The sequence below is a fragment of the Mobula birostris genome, chromosome 3, assembly GCF_030028105.1.
Source record: "Mobula birostris isolate sMobBir1 chromosome 3, sMobBir1.hap1, whole genome shotgun sequence".
Taxonomy (NCBI): domain Eukaryota; kingdom Metazoa; phylum Chordata; class Chondrichthyes; order Myliobatiformes; family Myliobatidae; genus Mobula; species Mobula birostris.
Window position 1 is genome coordinate 208,075,334 of NC_092372.1, and position 20,780 is coordinate 208,096,113.

The window sequence follows — 20,780 nt, forward strand, 5'->3', positions numbered from 1 at the left end:
ATATCAATTAGCAAGTTGCTTTCAGCATGTCTTAAGAAAGAACACATATGGTTCACATTTATAGCAAGTGCAAGGCAACTGTCCAAGTGATCTTCAAGCTCACTTGAATAACTACACAATTTAAAACAATTGTCTTCTCTCAAGAAGAAACCAGTATTACCTTCAGTCAGCCTATAAATCAAATTGAACTATTTAATTACTCCATATAAATTGACTAAAATTAGTCAAAAAACAAGTTATTTTGCCAATGATTCACTAGCCTTCCTAATTATAATTTTAAATTTACTAATATATTAACACTGTATTCATCTCAATCAAAAGATCATCAGTTACTATCCTTGCCAGTCCTAACAGCTTTCTTTAAGTGCAATACATTATAAAGAATAAGCTGATTGGTTTGAATAGCAGCTATCCCTGACTTGTAGAATGAATAAGCATTCCTTAATTAGCCCATCAGGTTAAGTGCAAGCATTAATGTGTGCCTGCAAAACTCCAGCATGACATCTCTTTCCAAACACAGCCAAGCAGAATCTTCCATTAGCAATATTAATACAAGCTTAGTTGATCATTTTCATTCAATTAACTTCTTTCAATTAAATAGATAGCTTTGTTCTGATCCAAAAAAAGCTGCGATAAAGGAACAGAAGAATTGGTTGATGGCTTCCTCTCCACATTAGCGTGTTATGGGTCACTGGGAAATAAAACTATAAATCTAATATTCAATCTGGGAAATGCATTTCATTTTTGCAAAGTTTAAATGAAAAGCATCAGTAGACCACCATGTTTCTTGTTCTATGTCACTTACAAATTTTTTTTCCAATGGAAGTTCACAGTTTATTTGTAACAATTATAGCTAGCAATATAGAATCCAATAATGAGGTGAACCATTTATGATTTAACACTTCATTTTGCTTCTGTCACTATGAGCTCATCTTTTCTTGATCCCCATTACAAATAATCTGGCAACTCATTCAAAGGAAACATAATTAAGACCTTTTGTATATCTTGTATGGAGACTGAATGTGCCTTTAAAGGGCAAGGAGAAGCAACAGAAACTTTACACAGTGAAACAGCTTTGAGAAAAGCAAGTTATTCTGTCTACCCGTCACCCTGCATTCATATCAAGGGCCAACTAGAGCCATTTTTTATTTAGTCTAACATATACCATGCATACCGTGATCCAGTTAATTTCATCAGTACCTGCTGTATTGCATCTTTTACAAGGATTAAAATGATAACTCAGAAAATAGCGACCTAGCAAATTACAGCAGAGTTCTTGAAGCACACATAAACCTACTATTCTATTAAGTTAGCTTCATCTGCAGCTCATCCCAATTGCAATCCTGGTCATACCCTGTCATAGATATGTCCTTTGTCATACTACCTTGCCTTCCAGTAGGATGGCATGTATACACGCAGCAAATTCTCAGGAGCCAACTAAAGGTGCTTTTTCTCCTTGTTAAATATGTTTTTATACATAGTAAGACTATTCTTTACTCCAATAACTACCTGTACAGTAGGCCCATTGCATCCGTGAGCTGCTCATTGTTCCAAGTAGCTGGCCAGGGTGCCAATAAGAGCAGGCCAGTGGTCCAGGGGTTTGAGCCAGGCTGCAAGAGAAACCAGATTGGGTTCGGAAGAGCTGACCTGGGTGGAGACCGTGCTGCTGCCTACTACTCAGAGGCATCAGAGTTGGTGCCTTCAAGTTGGCGCGAAGGTGGCATGCAGTGAAACCATGAGTGACCGTCTTGGATGTTTCTTTGCAATCATTAGACCCTGTGGGACATTGATTGCCGTAGGCCTGCTTCTCTTGTTTGGTGGTGTGACAGGCGGTGAGGCGGCAGCATCACCTCGGCTATAACTAGGACTAGGCCTCACTCCTCAGGCTTGCATTGGAGCACAGCATCTGGGCTCGGTTGGGGGTGGTGTCTCCCGTTGGTGCTGCCCTCCAGTGATGGATCAATGGAATTCCAGGCTGGACGGGCCTGAAACGTTGACTGTTCGTTTCCACTGATGCTGCCCGACCTGCTGAGTTCCTCCAGTGTGTTGTGCATGTTGCTTTGACCCTAGCACCTGCACAGAATTTTGTGTCATCAATTTGCAGGACTTGTCCCTCAGGAACTTGGTCTAAAAATTTGTTTTCTTACATGACTATATTCTTTTTTTCCTTTCTCCTTATTTTGAATGCATGTGTATGTTTTTACACCTTGGCCCCAGAGGAACACTGTCTCAATCAGCTGTATCCATGTATGGTTTGAATGGCAATTAAACCTGATTTGATTCACCCTCTCTGTAACATATAACTAATTAGTTTCCTCTTTCCTAGTTAGTTCACAGATGTCACCTGCTGAGATTTTCCAGCAATTTCACAATGATATTTTAAGAATTTACCATCTTGATAATGGTTAATGCCATTGAACATAAAACAAAAATTAACAAAACCAACTATTCTATCACATTCCAAAACTTAAATCATAGGATAAAAATGAATGGATTTTTAATTTAAGAGAGTAAATTCAAATTACATTGTGGAAATTTTACAGAATATGTTTGAAAGAACCATTAAGCAGAAATGTTATGAGGTATTGTTAAAAGAAAATTGAAAACAGCAGCTGTCCTACTCTGTAAAACATTGATGCCACTAGGTATAGAGAACCCACTCAGTACAGCTGTAATAATGACACTCATGGAAACTGTTTCAAATTAAGGTTTCATTGCAGGTTATGGCACCCAGATATGCAAATAGTAGAAAGCTACCCATCAGCTGTGATCAAATTAAATGAAATAAGAAGGTCAAATGATGATATGGTTTCCTCCTGTTTTGAAAATCTTTGTGCTGGTTCTTAATCGAGAAAATGGATCTTTCAATAGTAGGCAAAGCCACCCTGAAAAGATTAATTTAACTTTCATTTACAAGAAATTAGGAAAGCAACATAAACCCATGATCCTTTTCCACCATCAAGTAAGGTCATGGCTAATGCTGCACCTTGTCAAGTCTCTCGTTTCTGTTTAAATACAAAACTCTATGCATCTCAGTTTTCGATACATGTCATTACTATTGCACATTCAGACACTCATTACCAAGTCATAAATTCCAGGTAGCAGGTACCATTCATGCCACAAAAACGCCAGGGAATGATGATACATATAGTCTTTTGTCTCCAATAATAATATCCAAAAAATAAAAAAATACTATCACCTTCTTAAATTCAACAGCATTACCATCACCAAATCCTCCACTATTACTACCCGTTTATTGGAATCTGAATGGGAGTAGCCATAAGACTACAAGACATAGGAGCAAAATTAAACCATTCCACCTGGAGTCTGTTCTGACATTGTCTTTTCCCCCTTGAACACCATTAATCCATTTTCTCCAAGCTCCCTCACCAATCAAGAACCTATTAGCCTCTACCTTAAATACATCCAACAATATGTAGCCATATATACAACAGCTGTAAGAGCAAGTCAGAGGCTCAGAGTTTTGCAGCAAGTAACTTGTCTAACTTCCCAGAAGGTTCACCCACCATCTACAGGGCTCAGGGTAATGGAATACTCTGCAGTTGCTTAGATGAGTACAGCTTCAAAAACTCACAAGGAGTCTGACATCTTACAGGATATAACAGCCAATTCAATAAAACCTAGCGCACAATCATTTACTCACTCCACTATCTACTGGATGCACTGCAGCAACTCACCATGACCCTTCCCACAACCTGAATCAGCTAGACGGTAAAGGAGAACAAAAGCATAGGAATACCACCACCTGAAAGTTACATTCCAAGCCACGTACTATCTTGACTTCGAAATATATCACTATTCTTTCATTGCTGCTAACTCAAAATCTTTGAACTCCATTCCTTGCAGCACTGGGGGCATACCCACAACTCAAGGACTGCAACAGTTCAAAGCGACAGTTCACCACCACCACCTCAAGGTTAATTAGGGTTGGGCAATTAAATACCGGCTCAGCCTTTGAAGTCTACATGAATAAGCAAAAGAAAGTGTTGCACCCTTTCCAAGAGTAACCTCAGAATGGTACAAGATACAAAATAAATATATAGCTAATTTCAAAATATTTGTTGCATTTATGGTTCAACTAAAAATGCTAGTTATTTATATGTTCTTACTCTTCTACTATACCTTAAAGAGTTGAATCCACCTTTTCCTCTCAGACTCAATTCGTTCTTGCATTTCTGCATTTGTATGGACACCAATGCTCTTAAATGCAACAATGTACTCCTCGCGAACCTCCGGTTTGGTTTCTGGATATGCCAAATGAATTATTCCAAGACAAGCATCCCGGAGACAACGGGATAATGTTACTAACTCTCTTAAAGTGAATGGCATCATTGTAACTGGATGTTGACTCACTCCTAAAGAAGCAAAATGGCAACATTACTGAGATTCAACCAAGTTTTCATGTAAACAAGTTATAGTTGAGAAAATACCCTGGATATAGTTCCCTTTTTAATTGCTAATTACTTCATGTAATTTAACATTTATAACCAGCTAGGAATTTAAAAATCATGAAGCAAATGGACTAAATAAATAGTAATGGTTTCAATGGCTAACTACAATAAAAATTTTACTGTCGATCAAGATTTTCCAGACTGGATATTACTGCTATTAATATACCAATACATTTTAATTCACTCTATTTGTTATTACACAATAATATAATAAAATTTCCCATGAAAAAGAGTGCACGGAACGAAAACCTGGTAAGTTTCAACAGACTATGGAATAGGCCCCATTGAGTTTAAGCAGTGTGGGAAGTGGAGCCTTTGTGAGTTTAAAGAAAATGCTGGAAATGGAATGAAGTCAGTCAGATGCTCAAACACTAGGATTTGTGAGCAAAATGTAACCAATTATAGCTTTACAATATTTAATAATAAGCAGCAAAAGAATGAATGCATTTGGTAAACACCTACTTTCATAGCCCTCCATTGCTCTGTCATAGCTGGATTTTATAAAATAAATCTGATAAATAAAACATGTAATTAGGTAATTATAACTTAGCAACCTCTCCTAATGGCTCACTTAATTTGCTACGAAATCAAACCTTTTGACTTAGCTGATCAACTACCTACACCGCCAGGTTCAAGAACAGTTTCCTTTCTATAACCATCAGGTTCTTGAACTGACCTGCATGACCCTAATTCTACCTCAGCAATGGAACACTACAGATGATTTCTTGCACTAACATGGACTTTTTTTCCTTGCATTGTCTTGCTTTGCCAAATCTTTTTTCCCCTCTCTGTCTGATGTAAAGCCAAAGTCTGGCTGAGTGGTGCCACAACAACAACCTCTCACTCAATGTCAGCAAGACCAAGGAGCTGATTATTGATTTCAGGAGGACACCAGAGGTACATGAGCCAGTCTCACTGCGGGTATCAGAGCTGCAGAAGCTCTGCAACTTTAAATTCCTTGGAGGTTTACAGGATCAGTCCTGGGTTCCAGCACATAGATGCCATTACAAAGAAAGCACGGCAGCTCCTCTACCTTCTTGGAAGTTTGCAGAGGTTTGGCATCTCGTTTAAAACTTTCACAAATCTCTATTGATGTGCAGTGGAGAGTATATTGATTGGTTTTATCATGGCCAGGTATTGAAACACCAATGTCCTTGAATTGAATAGCCTACAAAAAGAAGTAGATACAGTCCAGTACATCATGGGTAAACCCTCTCTGCCATTGAGCACACCTACGTGGAGCGCTGTCGCAGGAAAGCAGCATCCATCATCAAGGGCTCCATTATCCAGGTCATCCTCTCTTCTCACTGCTACCATCAGGAAGGAGATACAGGAGCCTCAGGTTCGGGAACAATTATTACCCCTCAACCATAAGGCTCTTGAACCAAATGGGATAACTTTACTCAACTTCACTCACCCCATCATTGTATTTTCCCCACACACCATGGGCTCACTTTCAAGGACTCTTCATCTCATGTTCCCAATGTTTACTTTTTTTTATTTATTAATTTTTTTTCTCTTCTTTCCTTTAGAATTTTGCAGTTTGTTGTTTTTGCACATTGTTGTTTGTCCGTCCTGTTGGGTGTGGTCCTTCATTGATTCTATTCTGTTTCCTGTACTTACCATGAATGCTTGCAAGAAAATTCATCCCAGGGTTGTATATGGTGACAGGTATTTTGTTAGTAAATTTATTTTGAATTTTGAACAATAACAAAAGTATGTTGTGTTGTCTGAATCTACATTGTAGCCGTACCTCACTGTACTTCTGTACATGACAATAAATACGATGACTTGAATATTTCACGAGAGCAATTCAGAACTGGACACCCCAAGGTCCTTCCACCATTTACAAGGCTCAATTCCAGAACTACAGAAAACTCTCCATTTGTCTTGATAGGCGCAACTCCCAAAACAAAAATCAAGTAGTCACCATCCAGAACAAAGTAACCCGCTTAATTGGCAGTCCAGCTCTCTCGACAGTATTCATTCCCTCCATTACTACTGCAAGACTGTGGCTACAGTATGTGTCATATACAAAAAGCCAGCATAATTATTTGCCTGACCTATTCACACAGCAATTTCCAAAATCTGCAACACAAAACAGAACAAGGACATTAGGTGCATGTGAACAGCCTAATCATGCATTGACCTGGCCTTGAATACAACAATTTCCTCATTATTTGATCTAAATAATACAAGTTACTACCAACAGCACTGTTGGGCTGCATCCACTGAAAGAAATTCAGCGACACAAGAAAATGGATCACCACTACGTTTTCAAGGGCAATTATAAATGAGCAACACATCTTGGCACTGCCAGTATGTATCCATCCCAGAAATTAAGTTAAAATAACACACAAACATGGATGCAGAAGTAACGACAGAACTCATTAACCGGGTAACGTGGAGAAGCAAACAACATGCTGTGCCATATTATCCAGTATTTAACTAAAACATTCAAGAAGCATTGTTGGACAAAAACAGAGCTTGGCTGTGATGTTCTCACAATGAGTTCTGATGAAGAATCCTTAATCTGAAACATAACTGTTTCTCTTTCCATAGACATGGTAATTACTGGCTGACTGCTCCCAGCATCTGTTTCCATTTCAGATATCTAGCATCCGTAGTCTTTTAGGATTTTCACTTATGGAGAGATGGGGGGTGGGGGAGAAGACAAGGTACCCAAATAATCATTATAATTTTTAAATAAGCTTTGGTGTAAAGTACGATTCGGGAATGAAGAAAAAAGTAGCAAATACGCCCCATAATTAACATTGGCGTTTATAGCAAAACAGCTATAAGGGGAGAAAAATGAGGTACTATATATGCTTATCATTCGGTACATGATTCAACTTAAAAATACCTTCTGTAGCAGCTTAGCACTGTGGAAAAAGTGGCATCCAAAAGTTTGGGCACTCCTGGTCAAAATTTCTGTTACTGTGAATAGCTAAGCAAGTAAAAGATGACCTGATTTCCAAAAGGCATAAAGTTAAAGGTGACACATTTCTTTAATATGTTAAGCAAGATTACTTTTTTATTTCCATCTTTTAGTTTCAAAATAACAAAAAAAGGGCCCGAAGCAAAAGTTTGGACACCCTGCATGGTCAATACTTAGTGACACCCCCTTTGGCAAGTATCACAGCTTGTAAACGCTTTCCGTAGCCAGCTAAGAGTCTTTCAATTCTTATTTGGGGGATTTTCGCCCATTCTTCCTTGCAAAAGGCTTCTAGTTCTGAGAGATTCTTGGGCCGTCTTGCATGCACTGCTCTTTTGAGGTCTATCCACAGATTTTCGATGATTTTCGGGGGACCGTGAGAGCCATGGCAAAACCTTCAGCTTGCGCCTCTTGAGGTAGTCCATTGTGGATTTTGAGGTGTGTTTAGGTTCATTATCCTGTTGTAGAAGCCATCCTCTTTTCATCTTCAGCTTTTTTTTACGGACGGTGTGATGTTTGCTTCCAGAATTTGCTCGTATTTAATTGAATTCATTCTTCCCTCTACCAGTGAAATGTTCCCCGTGCCACTGGCTGCAACACAAGCCCAAAGCATGATTGATCCACCCCCGTGTTTAACAGTTGGAGAGGTGTTCTTTTCATGAAATTCTGCACCCTTTTTTCTCCAAACATACCTTTGGCTCATTGTGGCCAAAAATTTCTATTTTAACTTCATCAGGCCACAGGACTTGTTTCCAAAATGCATCAGGCTTGTTTAGATGTTCCTTTGCAAACCTCTGACGCTGAATTTTGTGGTGAGGGCGCAGGAAAGGTTTTCTTCTGATGACTCTTCCATGAAGGTCATACTTGTGCAAGTGTCGCTGCACAGTAGAACAGTGTACCACCACTCCAGAGTCTGCTAAATCTTCCTGAAGGTCTTTTGCAGCAAACGGGGGTTTTTGATTTGCCTTCCTAGCAATCCTACCAGCAGTTCTCTCAGGAAGCTTTCTTGGTCTTCCAGACCTCAACTTGACGTCCACTGTTCCTGTTAACTGCCATTTCTTAATTACATTATGAACTGAGGAAACAGCTACCTGAAAACACTTTGCTATCTTCTTATAACCTTCTCCTGCTTTGTGGGCATCACTTATTTTAATTTTCAGAGTGCTAGGCAACTGCTTAGAGGAGCCCATGGCTGCTGATTGTTGGGACAAGGTTTAAGGAGTCAGGGTATTTATAAAGCTTTGAAATTTGCATCACTTGGCCTTTCCTAACGATGACTGTGAACAAGCCATGGCCCTAAAAAGCTAACTTTAAGCTCTGAGACCTTGGTAAAAGTTATCTGAGAGCTCAAATCTCTTGGGATGTCCAAACTTTTGCGTGGTGCTCCTCTCCTTTTTTTCACTCTAAAATTGCACAAGACAAAAATAATACACTAATCTTGCTTAAAATGTTGAAAAGAATGTTTCATCTTTAACTTTATGACTTTTGGAGATCAGTTCATCTCCTACTCACTTAACTATTCACAGTAACAGAAATTTTGACCAGGGGTGCCCAAACTTTTGCATGCCCCTCAATATGCTTATCATTTCGGTACATGATTCAACTTGAAAATACCTTCTGCAGCAGCTTAGCACTGTAGAAAAAAAAACTATTTGAAACCATGTTCCATTTATGCATGTTACCTCCTTGAGCTTGTTCTCCAAAGAATTCATTGTCATGTATTGAAATAAGGGAATGGCTGAAGAGGGAACTAAAGAGGTAAAAGAGAGGTATGATCCGATGAGAGTCCTCAAGTGACATTGGAGAACCTCGTGAGATCAGATGAAGCAAAGGGACCAAAGACCTAAAATGCACAAAAACATAACATTAATGAAGAAATTCTGATAAATGTTGCACAATCAATAAAATACTATTCTACAAATAAAACAGCCAAAACCTATACAAAATAAGCCAGTTGATATCTGAAAATGTATCTTCTTGATCTAATTAGTGGAAAAATTAGTAATACACAACAGGAAGAAACAATTGTTCCAGTAAAGTTCTCTAGAGTTGCTACAAAAATAATGCTGGATTTGTTTCTTTTCTCATTAATAGCAAGAGGAAAGTTAGCTAATACTAGAAATCAATAAAAGGGATCATCTCCTATTTTTCAGTCTCCTGAAGGCTATACTAAAATAGAAACTTGCCGCACTCTCCCAAACTCTCAAATTTAACCTTTAGGAAACACCACTGAATAGAAAATGAATTACTGTAGATATGTCACTTCTTTAAGCAAATAGTCCCAATATGAAAATGACTTAGATCATATAAAGATCAAGATCATATAAATATTATACAAATTAAAGCATATGCCACTTTTGATATAGGACTCAGTAGTTGCTTCAAAAACTAAGTCCAACAAAAAATTCTCTAAAAATCTTGCTTGCCCTCAAACTGGTCAAATTAGTCTTTTTATTTGAAGAACTGGCTAGTGACGCTGTTTATAGCAAACTCTTCTTTAATATTGCTAAGGTTACCCATATGGTCATGTAATTCAGAATTGACAGTGAAAGCAGCGCTCCAAATAAAAGTGAATGTAGTAATCTGGGAGTATAAAGGATACTTAAAACATTTAGCATTGATTCAGTGCACACAGTACTTGAATATATTAATTTCATAGTATTATGACTCATCAGTTCTAAGTGTTGCAAATTCAGACCCAAAAGTCTGAAAAGTGTTGTCATTCAGCTTCTAAAAATGATATATCTCAATAATATATTTTTATAGGAACAGAAAATAGGAGCAGGAGAAGGTGATACATCCTGCTTGAGCCTGCAATAAAAAAAACTAAATTGATTTTGGTCTCAGTTCATTTTTCTGCCAGATACCCATCACCCTCGGTTCCATATCACTGCAAAAATCCAACTATGTGGAATGATTCAGCATTCACAGTTCTCTGGAACAGAGGATTCTAAGGATTAACCACTGCTATTCCTTCTCATCTCATGCTTCAGTAACTCCTTATCATAAGACTGCCCACCTAATTCTAAATCTGGTGAAATATTAATTTCATGCCTATCAAAATAACATTAGTTGATGCCAAGGAATTCATTAATACAGAAAACTAAAGAAGCTGCACTTATTACTCAATTATCTTAAAACTAGGCAAATGATGGCATATGAATGTATTGCATAAGCAAACGAGTATGCCTCTCTCCCTTCCTCTAAGAAGCTCCTCAATACCCGTATCTTAAACTGGGCTCAAGGTCCCCTGTCTGAATTACTCTGCACAGTCCTACAGGACATTTCTTCTGTTAATTCCCATGCAATATTTTAAATTAAGATACATAATTGGAACTTGTTTTTGTAACTTGGTGTTCAAGAAGCTACGATAGTTGATAAAAAGAAAACTTAATATATTCCCTAAAATCCTTGAAGTAAATATGAGCTGAGTTACTGCACTACACATTGTAGATAATACACCTGTTAACCACGTAATGTTTTTATCTGATTCAGCTTGTGAATAGTCATTTGAGGTGTTTGAAACAGTCACGTGCATTCAGATGCATGGTTACAAATTACTCAAAAAGCTAATCAGATATATGAGACTGCAGATGCTGAAAATCTACAGCAATGCTGCCTGACCTGCTGAGTTTCTCCAGCATTGTTTGTGTTGCCCAAAAAGCTAATCCTTGTTTTTAATTAATATGATTCATCTCAGCCATATTCTATACAGTCTTGCATTGGTTTAATGAAACAGTTGTGCATAATACAGTATCAACAGAAAAGCAATTGTAATACAAATGGGACTTAAAGGTGCAATGGTAAACAGATGCCAATAGAACCAAACTTCAATTCCTAGAAAATGAGAAGAGCATTTCTCAATGAGTAACATTAAGTGTTTAAGAACAGGTGCATCATTCATGAAGTGTAGCGCAGTCATTCAGCAAAATACTTAGCTGGACCTGTGACCCATATCATGCAAAAAAAGACATAGGCAGCCAGCAGATGAGAATGTCAAAAGATGTGAATTTTATGTACAACTCAATTCATGAACTACTACACCCCTTGAACTCTCCACTAGCAACAACTTAAGCATCTTCAAAGTGGTCTTCAAAGCAGCAGCTCAAAGCAATAGCTCACCAGCATCTTCCAAGACGATTAGGGATGGGCATTAAAAGCTAGCCTTGACAAGTATGCCCACATCTCAGAAATTTAAGAATACAGAACACAAAAAAAAATGCACCTTTCTTACCCTGTTATCATTTTTGTTGTTACAGATGTAATCAAATTCCAAAGGTGACGCATGAATCGTGCGTTAAATGCCAAACTATAAAGAAGTCTGAAAGAAAAAAATATTGATTGTCAGAAACATCTATAAATTATGGAAGGTCTAATTTAAATTCTAAGTTCAAAAATTTCCCCAACAATCAACTCAATCCTATGCCATATACAATAATTTATTACTGCTAATCATTTTCTGATTACAAACAACAGAGTATGATGCTCAGTACAAAACTTGTTATAAATCAAAAGAAAATTGGGAAATAAAAATGAGAAATTCTTGGTTTCATACAAATTTTAATTATGAGACTAATTCTGAGGAATATGAAAGAACAAATCTGAGAAGTACACTGTAACATTCCAATGATATGAAATTTATTCCTTTTGCTCCCTTTGTTAGTGACTGAATAGTTATAATTGCTCGAACATTATTTTGCGTCAGTTCAAGCACAGAATTACACAACGTTTCATACCAGCATCATTATTTCAGATTTTTCTCATTTTTTTTTTTTAATTAGCTCATGACAATCAATTTGTCTGCCCAATGAAGTCTTGGAAAATAGAAAATACAGATTTGTTTTCTAGTATAAAAAATACATTTCAGTTCTTAGCTCTTAGCATGAAATACATCATCCAAGTAACTTAGTACTTTAACAGCAAGAGAGGGATTTTGCAAAGTAGCAACTATAAGCAATTTTAATGGATGGGGGCTTTGACAAAGAATGTCAATTACCTGCCTAGAATCAATTCTACTTTTTTTTAAAAGAGTACTACTTATTTTTTCCACGACAAGTTCACTTCTGTAATGAGCTAAATTAAGTGAATTATTAAGACCAAATTTAAATCAGTAAGTGCAAAATTTTCCTAGAGAAATTCCATATTTTCTACATGAAATTAAATGTAAATGAGAAACTCTTGGCATAAACAATATAGTAAAGGTCATGTACAATGAGACACTTACAGCCAAATTTTATAACAGACAGAATCTCATGAAAGTAACTGTCGAAGATAGCCAGCTGTCACAAAACTCATTTCCCTCTGAACCAATGGAAAAACATGATGTGACAGATATTTGAGACATGATATCTGCAGCTGATATGGGAAACTTTCCAAGCTTTTTTCAACATACTGTCTCATGTCATTGACAAAGCCATTACATACATAGGCAACCTATGAAGATTCTTTCGGCTGAAATTGGTCTTGGATGATAGCATAAAACAGACAACAGCAAATTTCCAGAAGTAGAAAAAATTCAGATATTGTGTGGAAAAAAGTTGCCAGTCTTATTACACATTTGCTTAAAAATAATTTCAGGCCTTTTAAGTGCCATTACTTCTTGTATAGCCACATACAGCCATAGCAGCAAGGATTAACTTGGAGTTTTAAAGCAACACCTTTTCTCTTTCCCTAACTTTGCATTGTTCCTATTCAAAACAAACCAACACCAGCACTTTAAACTTAGATTCTTTTCTAGTTCACACGTCAAGTTTTGTGGGCAAAATAGATTACTGGAAGCAGCAACTAAGAATAACTATACAAGCATTTTTAATTTAAGAAGTGCCAAAGATAGGTGACACTGTTCCCGTTCAAATACAGGGTATTTCAATGGGCACTCTTATCCCCAGATCCTGAAGTTATCACTTTCACATTTTTCTTTGAAAGGATTAACAAAATGAACACTTGGAAATTAACACTTCCAATGTAATAGACAAATAGGAAGGTATTACTTCTGAACAAACGATTACACCTAATTCAAAAATCTTTTTGCACACTTACGTAAAAATTACGCAGTAAACCCAACAGCTACCTTTTATACCACACAACAATATGATGGGAAATTTGTTATTACCAATGTATAGGAAATGAGGACAAGACATCGACAGCTAACCTAATTTTGAAATAAAAGTTTAAATAAATCTGTTTTTTTTTACATAGTCGATAGCTACGTTAATCTACAGTTCTCTGACTCCTTAGTTAGGTATTAACTCCATTCAATAATTTTCATCCTTTTCTTTATATCCAGTGTATGCCCTCATTCTGGTAATACACACAAAATGCTGGAGGAACTCAGCAGGCCAGGCAGCATCTGTGGAAAAAAAGTACAGTGGATGTTTCAGTTCCAGACCCTTCAGCAGGACTGGAGAAAAAAAAGGAGTAGATTTATAAGGTGGGAGAGAGAAACACAAGCTGATAGGTGAAACCAGGAGAGGAGGGATGAAGTAAAGAGCTGGGAAGTTGATTGGTAAAAGAGATACAGGGCTGGAGAAGGGGGTATCTGATGGGAGAGAACAGAAGGCCATGCAAGAAAGAAAAGGGGGGAGGAGCACCAGAAGGAGGCGATGGCATTCTGATGCCATTCTTCTGTTTTTAAAGCTTTAATTCTCCCACTTTGACCAGAAATCAGGTATGTTAGGCTAGTGTTTATAGATTACAGCTCCGCCTTCAATACAATAATTCCAAGCAAACTCAACTGCAAATTTCTTGACCTGAGACTCCAAAACCTCCCGTTTGGAGCTGGATCCCTGACCAACACAACAACAGAGCACAATCAGTAAGGATAGGCAGCAAAATATCTGTCACTGCCTACCTTCAAAATAAACATTTTAAAATTATCGTCAAGACTAGTGCCACAAGGCTGTGTCCATAAGACATGGGAGCAGAATTAGGCCATTCAGCCCATTGAGTCTGCTCCGCCATTTCATTATGGCTGATCCCTGATCCTATTCAACCCATACACCTTCCCTCTCACCATATCTCTCGATGCCCTGACCAATCAGGAATCCCTCAACTTCCACTTTAAATATACCCACAGACTTGGCCTCCACCACAGTCTGTAGCAGAGCATTCCACAGATTCACCACTCTTTGGCAAAAAAATTACTCCTTATTTCTGCTCAAAAGGTTCATGCCCTCTAGTTCTGGATACCTCCACCAGAGGGAACCTCTCCACATCCACCTTATCTAGTTCTTCCAACATTGGGCAGGTTTCAACGAGATTCACCTCTGCCCACCCTCTGACCCCTCTCCAATGACAACACATCCTCTGAGATAAGGGACCCAAAACCATTGACAATACTCCAAGTGCAGCCTGACTAGTGTCTTATAAAGCCTCATATCTCTTGCACGAGGACTCCTAAATCCCTTTCTCCTTCTGATGTTTGATCTCAATGATCCAGAAATCTGAATCCCTGCCCCTTGCTCCAATTCTTCAGCCACAGTTATCTGCCACCTCATTCCAATCCTCACTGTTGCAAGGCACAAGCAGCAATCTCGAGATTACTACCCTTGCAGTCTTGCTTCTCAGCTTCCTTCCCAACTCTATTCTGTTTTCAGAAATTCAGTCCCCTACTTCACTACCTTTACACTCACAACCTCATGGTCAGATTTCGCTCTAACTTCATCTGCAAATTTACAGATGAGATTATTGAAGTTGGCTGAATCTCAACAAATAAATCAGAGTACAGGAAGAAGATAGAATGACTAGTGCATAGTATCATGACAACACCTTTCCCTCAGTGTCAACAAAAGAGCTGATCATTAATTTCAGGAAATGGAGAGCAGCAATGCACGTACTCCTGTTACTTCAACAATGATGAGGGTATTAAGAGCTTCAAGTTCCAAGGAGTGAACATTACCATTAGCTTGTCTTCTTCCAACCATGTAAGTGCCTCACCCAAGAAAGCACACCAGCACCTCTATTTCCTCAAGAGGATAGAGAAATTTGGCACAACCCCTTTGACCTTCAATTTTTATAAATGCATCAAATGATTATAGATGCTGCCTGGATGCATCATGTCTTGGTATGCCAACTGCTCCACCAGAGACTAAAAAAAAATGCAGAGTTGTGAACACAGATTAATCTATGGATATCAGCATTCTCTCTATGGACTCTGTATGTACTTGATGCCTCAACGAAGCAGCCAGCATAATTGAAGACCCCATCCACCATGGACATTCCCTTTTCCCTCCTCCCATCAACAGTATATCAGCAGACTCAAGGACAGCTTCTAATCCATTGCTATAAGACAAGAGAAAACTCCCTAATCAAAGATGGACTCATTACCTCAATCTACTTCGATATGGCCTTGCACTTTGTCGCCTGCACTACACTTGCTAACTGTAACATCTATATTCTGCATTGCTGTTGTTTTCTCTTGTATTACCTCAATGCACCAGTGTAATGAAATGATCTATATGGATGGCATTCAATGTAGCTTGGCACAAATGACAATAATAAACCAATTTACAATTAAAATTCTGCTCAGCGGAGCTCAATCCTACACCTACTCAGAATTTCAATAAGTGTTCCAGCCAGGACTGTTGGCCTTTCTTGCTGCTTTATTTACTCAGGCCTTTTCCAGTGTCTAACACATTTACTTTACTATTACACACAATTAATCAAAGCTCGGTACTAAACCAGTCAATCCAATTACTCATGAACTTTTACATATACATCAAATAGAGACAACCAGCAGGTTCCTTCAAATATGCACCTTAAATAGTGAAATTTCAGCAACAGAGTAATCCCATGAGAAACCTTAAATAGGAGTAAAAAGCTGTTTTAATAATGGTTTTAAATAGTGTTTTACAGATTTCAGAATTAACAGGAAATTCTGTTTCATTTACTAAGTGAACAAAATACTGCCCATAATCAAAAAGTTCAAAAGTGCATTTATTATCAAAATATGCATACCATATACAACCTTGAGTTTCATCTTCTTGCAGACAGCCACAAAACAAAATATATAATTCATGAAAAAACCCACACAACAAAGACCATCAAACGTCCAATGTGCAAAAACAAAACAAATCATGTAAACAATTAAAAAGTAAACAAATAATACAGAGTATGAACTGCAGAGTCCCCCAAATTGAGTCCACAGCCATGGAGCTAGTTCAGTGCTGCAGCCAGTCCAGGAGCTCGATGGCTCCAGGCCACAGCCACAGAAACAGTTCAGCAATGAATTGAGAAAAGCCCCAAAGAAGTGAGATGAACATCTGTTCATCCTTTGTCCTTCAATTAAACTGTTAAAATTAGCTTAAATTGAATTGTTTTAAAAAGAGCAATTGTAAACTCTTCAATGGGACAAATTCTTTCAAATAGGAGGATGAGAGGAGGCTTATATTGAATGATGGCACAGATCGGATAGAATGGCAGAACATACAAAAGGGCTGACCAGCCTGTTCCATTACTAAGTCCTTAAATTAAGACCACTTTGATTTAATAGCTTATAGATTCTGTTCTGTGAATAAGATATATGAATACTATTTTCTCTTTCAGCTCCCCATCCACTTGATCAAGCAATTATCTCTTACCCAAAGAATGTCCACAAAGCACCTTTCAGTTTACAAATGTAATGCCCTGGATATGATTTTACTGCTAATGTTGTAGGGTTTTTCATGTAATGGTTTTTTGCTGAAGCAGTGTGTTCTGCTGATAGTGTCTGGATGGCAGGGGAAACCTGTAGTTGGATTTTTGCAGTGATATGGAACCGAGGGTGATAGGTTTCTAGCAGAAAAATTAATTAGGTGTTGTTCGTCCAACCTGAGTGTGGCTTCATCTTTACAGTAGAGGAGACCGTGGATAGACATATCAGAATGGGAATGGGAATGGGATGTGGAATTAAAATGTGTGGCCACTGGAAGATCCTGCTTTCTCTGGTGGGCAGAACGTAGGTGTTCAGCGAAACGATCTCCCAGTGTGCGTCGGGTCTCACCAATATACAGAAGGCCACATCGGGAGCACCAGATGCAGTATATCACCCCAGCCAACTCACAGGTGAAGTGTGGCCTCACCTGGAAGGACTGTCTGGGGCCCTGAATGGTAGTGAGGGAGGAAGTGTAAGGGCATGTGTAGCACTTCTTCCGCTTACAAGGATAATTGCCAGGAGGGAGATCGGTGGGGAGGGATGGGGGGGGGGACGAGTGAACAAGGGAGTCGTGTAGGGAGCAATCCCTGCGGAAAGCGGGGGGGGGGGGGGGAGGGAAAGATGTGCTTAGTGGTGGGATCCCGTTGGAGGTGGCGGAAGTTACGGAGAATAATATGTTGGACCCGGAGGCTGGTGGGGTGGTAGGTGAGGACAAGGGGAACCCTATTCCTAGAGAGGGGGGCGGGAGGATGGAGTGAGAGCAGATGCGCGTGAAATTGGGGAGATACGTTTGACAGCAGAGTTGATAGTGGAGGAATGGGAGCAAGACACCTCCTTCATCCTGGAATGAAAAGCCTCATCCTGAGAGCAGATGCGGCGGAGACAGAGGAATCGCGAGAAGGGGATGGCATTTTTGCAAGAGACAGGGTGAGAAGAGGAATAGTCCAGATAGCTGTGAGAGTCTGCGGGCTTATAGTAGACATCAGTACATAAGCTGTCTCCAGAGATAGTGACAAAAAGACCTAGAAAGGGGAGGGAGGTGTCGGGGGGGGGGGTTAGCCCCCTCCCCCTTTTCTTTCTCCCTAGGCCTCCTGTCCCATGATCCTCTCATATCCCTCTTGCCAATCAACAGTCCAGCTCTTGGCTGCATCCCTTCCCCTCCTGTCTTCTCCTATCATTTTGGATCTCCCCTTCCCCCCTCTCAAATCTCTTATTAGCTCTTCTTTCAGTTAGTCCTGATGAAGTCAGCCTGAAACGTTGACTGTACCACTTCCTAGAGATGCTGCCTGGCCTGCTGCGTTCACCAGCAACTTTTATATGTGTTACCTTATATTCCGTCTGCGTAGCCTCCAACCTGATGGCATGAACATTGACTTCTCAAACTTCCGCTAATGCCTCACCTCCCCCTCATATCCCATCCATTATTTATTTATATACACACATTCTTTTTCTCCCTCTGTCCCTCTCACTATACTCCTTGCCCATCCTCTGGGCTTCCTCCTCCCCTTTTCTTTCTCTCTAGGCCTCCTGTCCCATGATCCTCTCTTATCCCTTTTGCCAATCAACTATCCAGCTCTTGGCTCCATCCCTCCCTCTCCTGTCTTCTATCATTTCGGATCTCCCCCTCCCCCTTTCAAATCTCTTACTAGCTCTTCTTTCAGTTAGTCCTGACAAAGGGTCTTGGCCTGAAACGTCGACTGAACCTCTTCCTAGAGATGCTGCCTGACTTGCTGCGTTCACCAGCAAATTTGATGTGTGTTGCTTGAAATTCCAGCATCTGCAGATTTCCTCGTGAATGCTTAGGAATGTTGTGTCATCCAAACAGGATGGTGGAACTGGGATAAGGTTCTAGAGAACGCTGGGGGAGAAGTTTTTGTGATGGACACTAAGGTGGGTCAAGGTTTTCTTCAGCAGGAAATGGAGAGAGAAGCAGCTCGATAGCACCAGCTGTAGGATTTGATCTAGCGGGAATGGAGCCCAAGAGGGGGATTTCTACCAGGGATTGGTAAATATCAGTTGAACATGAATTGGTGATTTGAGCTCCAACCTGTGCACATTTGACTGCTCAGTTTTGATGGGCCCTTTTGTTTTTTTTTTCTTTCCTTTAATAACTGTTTGGTGAAGCTAATATTCATAAATATACTTTCTTTATCATTGTATGTAGTTGTTGTTGAGTAGCTTGCCGAGCTGGCTTGTTAGCTTGCAGACTTTTCGTTGCCCAGCTAGGCAACATCACCAGTGCAACTTCAAATTAAAAGTTGGTGATCTACACTGTTAGCCTTTTATGTGTCCTGTGATATGTGTGTTCTGTGATCTGTGCGTGTGTGTGTGTGTGTGTGTGTGTGTGTGTGTGTGTGTCTAGTATACAGTTCTGTTAGGTCTAGCCGCCAGGCAATTGCAAGGAAGCAGTAAATTACACAGTATTCACACAAGTCGGCATTCGGGCGGGCAAGACATCCCAACCTCATGGGTTTGCCGGGACCCAAGTCGTATCTATTCTATATGTATGGAGTCTGTAAACGGTTTTCTCACTGCTGATTCCGGTGGCTGTTAGTGAGGCACCAATGAGCCACATCTCTAAAGACGCCCTGCAAAAAGGGGGTTTTACAAATAAAAAATTTCAAAATCAGCCAGCTATCTTCACGAGACGTGATGAGGTGAACAAAGTCAAAAGAGAAACCATTGAAAGTTTAGTTTCTGCTTGAAAGGATCAGTGTGCCCAAATAAAGTTTACATATCTAACAATATTCGTATCTTACAAAATGCAGACCGATATCGTAAATCTCTGTAACGAAGTTGTATCACCTGAACCTGTGTCAAGAAACGAAGACATTTCCCCCCCACATAACTTTATTCCGTATCTCAGATTTGCAGGCAAGGCTTTGTGAGTTCTTTAAGGGTGAACGTCCATTACCTGAACAACTCTACATGCGGGGTGAGATCAGTATTTAAGAATCAGTTATTCCCTGTACTTAAGGTTACAGTTCTTCCAATGAAAAATAAATCGTCTTTCAAAGATCTCATGAAGACAGGCGTCAATGCCAGGGAAGGGAATTAGGACAATAAACTGGATTAGTCAAAGAACACTGAGGCTGTCTACAAGAAGGGTCAGAGCTGTCTCTATTCCTGAGGAGACTGAGGTCCTTTAACATCTGCCGGACGATGCTGAGGATGTTCTACGAGTCTGTGGTGGCCAGTGCTATCATGTTTGCTGTTGTGTGCTGGGGCAGCAGGCTAAGGGTAGCAGACACCAACAGAATCAACAAACTCATTCGTAAGGCCAGTGCTGTTGTGGGGATGGAACTGGACTCTCTGACGGTGGTGTCTGAAAAGAGGATGCTGTCTAAGTTGCATGCCATCTTGGACAATATCTCCCATCCACTACATAATGTACTGGTTGGGCACAGGAGCACATTCAGCCAGAGACTCATTCCACCGAGATGCAGCACAGAGCGTCATAGGAAATCATTCCTGCCTGTGGCCATCAAACTTTACAACTCCTCCCTTGGAGGGTCAGACATCCTGAGCCAATAAGCTGGTCCTGGACTTATTTCATAATTTACTGGCATAATTTACATATTACTATTTAACTATTTGTGGTTTTATTACTATTTATTATTTATGGTGCAACTGTAACGAAAACCAATTTCCCCCGGGGTCAATAAAGTATGACTATGACTGGGAGTGCTGAATAAATGCTAAAGGAGATTTCCTCAAAATGGAAAAAGCTCAGTAGACAAAG

At 39.4% G+C, this 20,780-nt stretch overlaps 1 protein-coding gene across 3 annotated transcripts in view; it reads right to left on the reverse strand.

The window, feature by feature from the left end:
• Positions 1-20,780, reverse strand: part of ube3c (ubiquitin protein ligase E3C) — a 152,958-nt gene that overhangs the window by 85,429 nt on the left and 46,749 nt on the right. For all 3 annotated transcript variants that reach the window (XM_072254039.1, XM_072254038.1, XM_072254040.1), the window contains exons 12-14: positions 11,642-11,728; positions 9,090-9,250; positions 4,144-4,376 (exon numbers count right to left, since the gene is read on the reverse strand). In XM_072254039.1, coding sequence (XP_072110140.1) covers positions 4,144-4,376; positions 9,090-9,250; positions 11,642-11,728 — 481 coding nt within the window. The remainder of the gene's footprint in view (positions 1-4,143; positions 4,377-9,089; positions 9,251-11,641; positions 11,729-20,780) is intronic.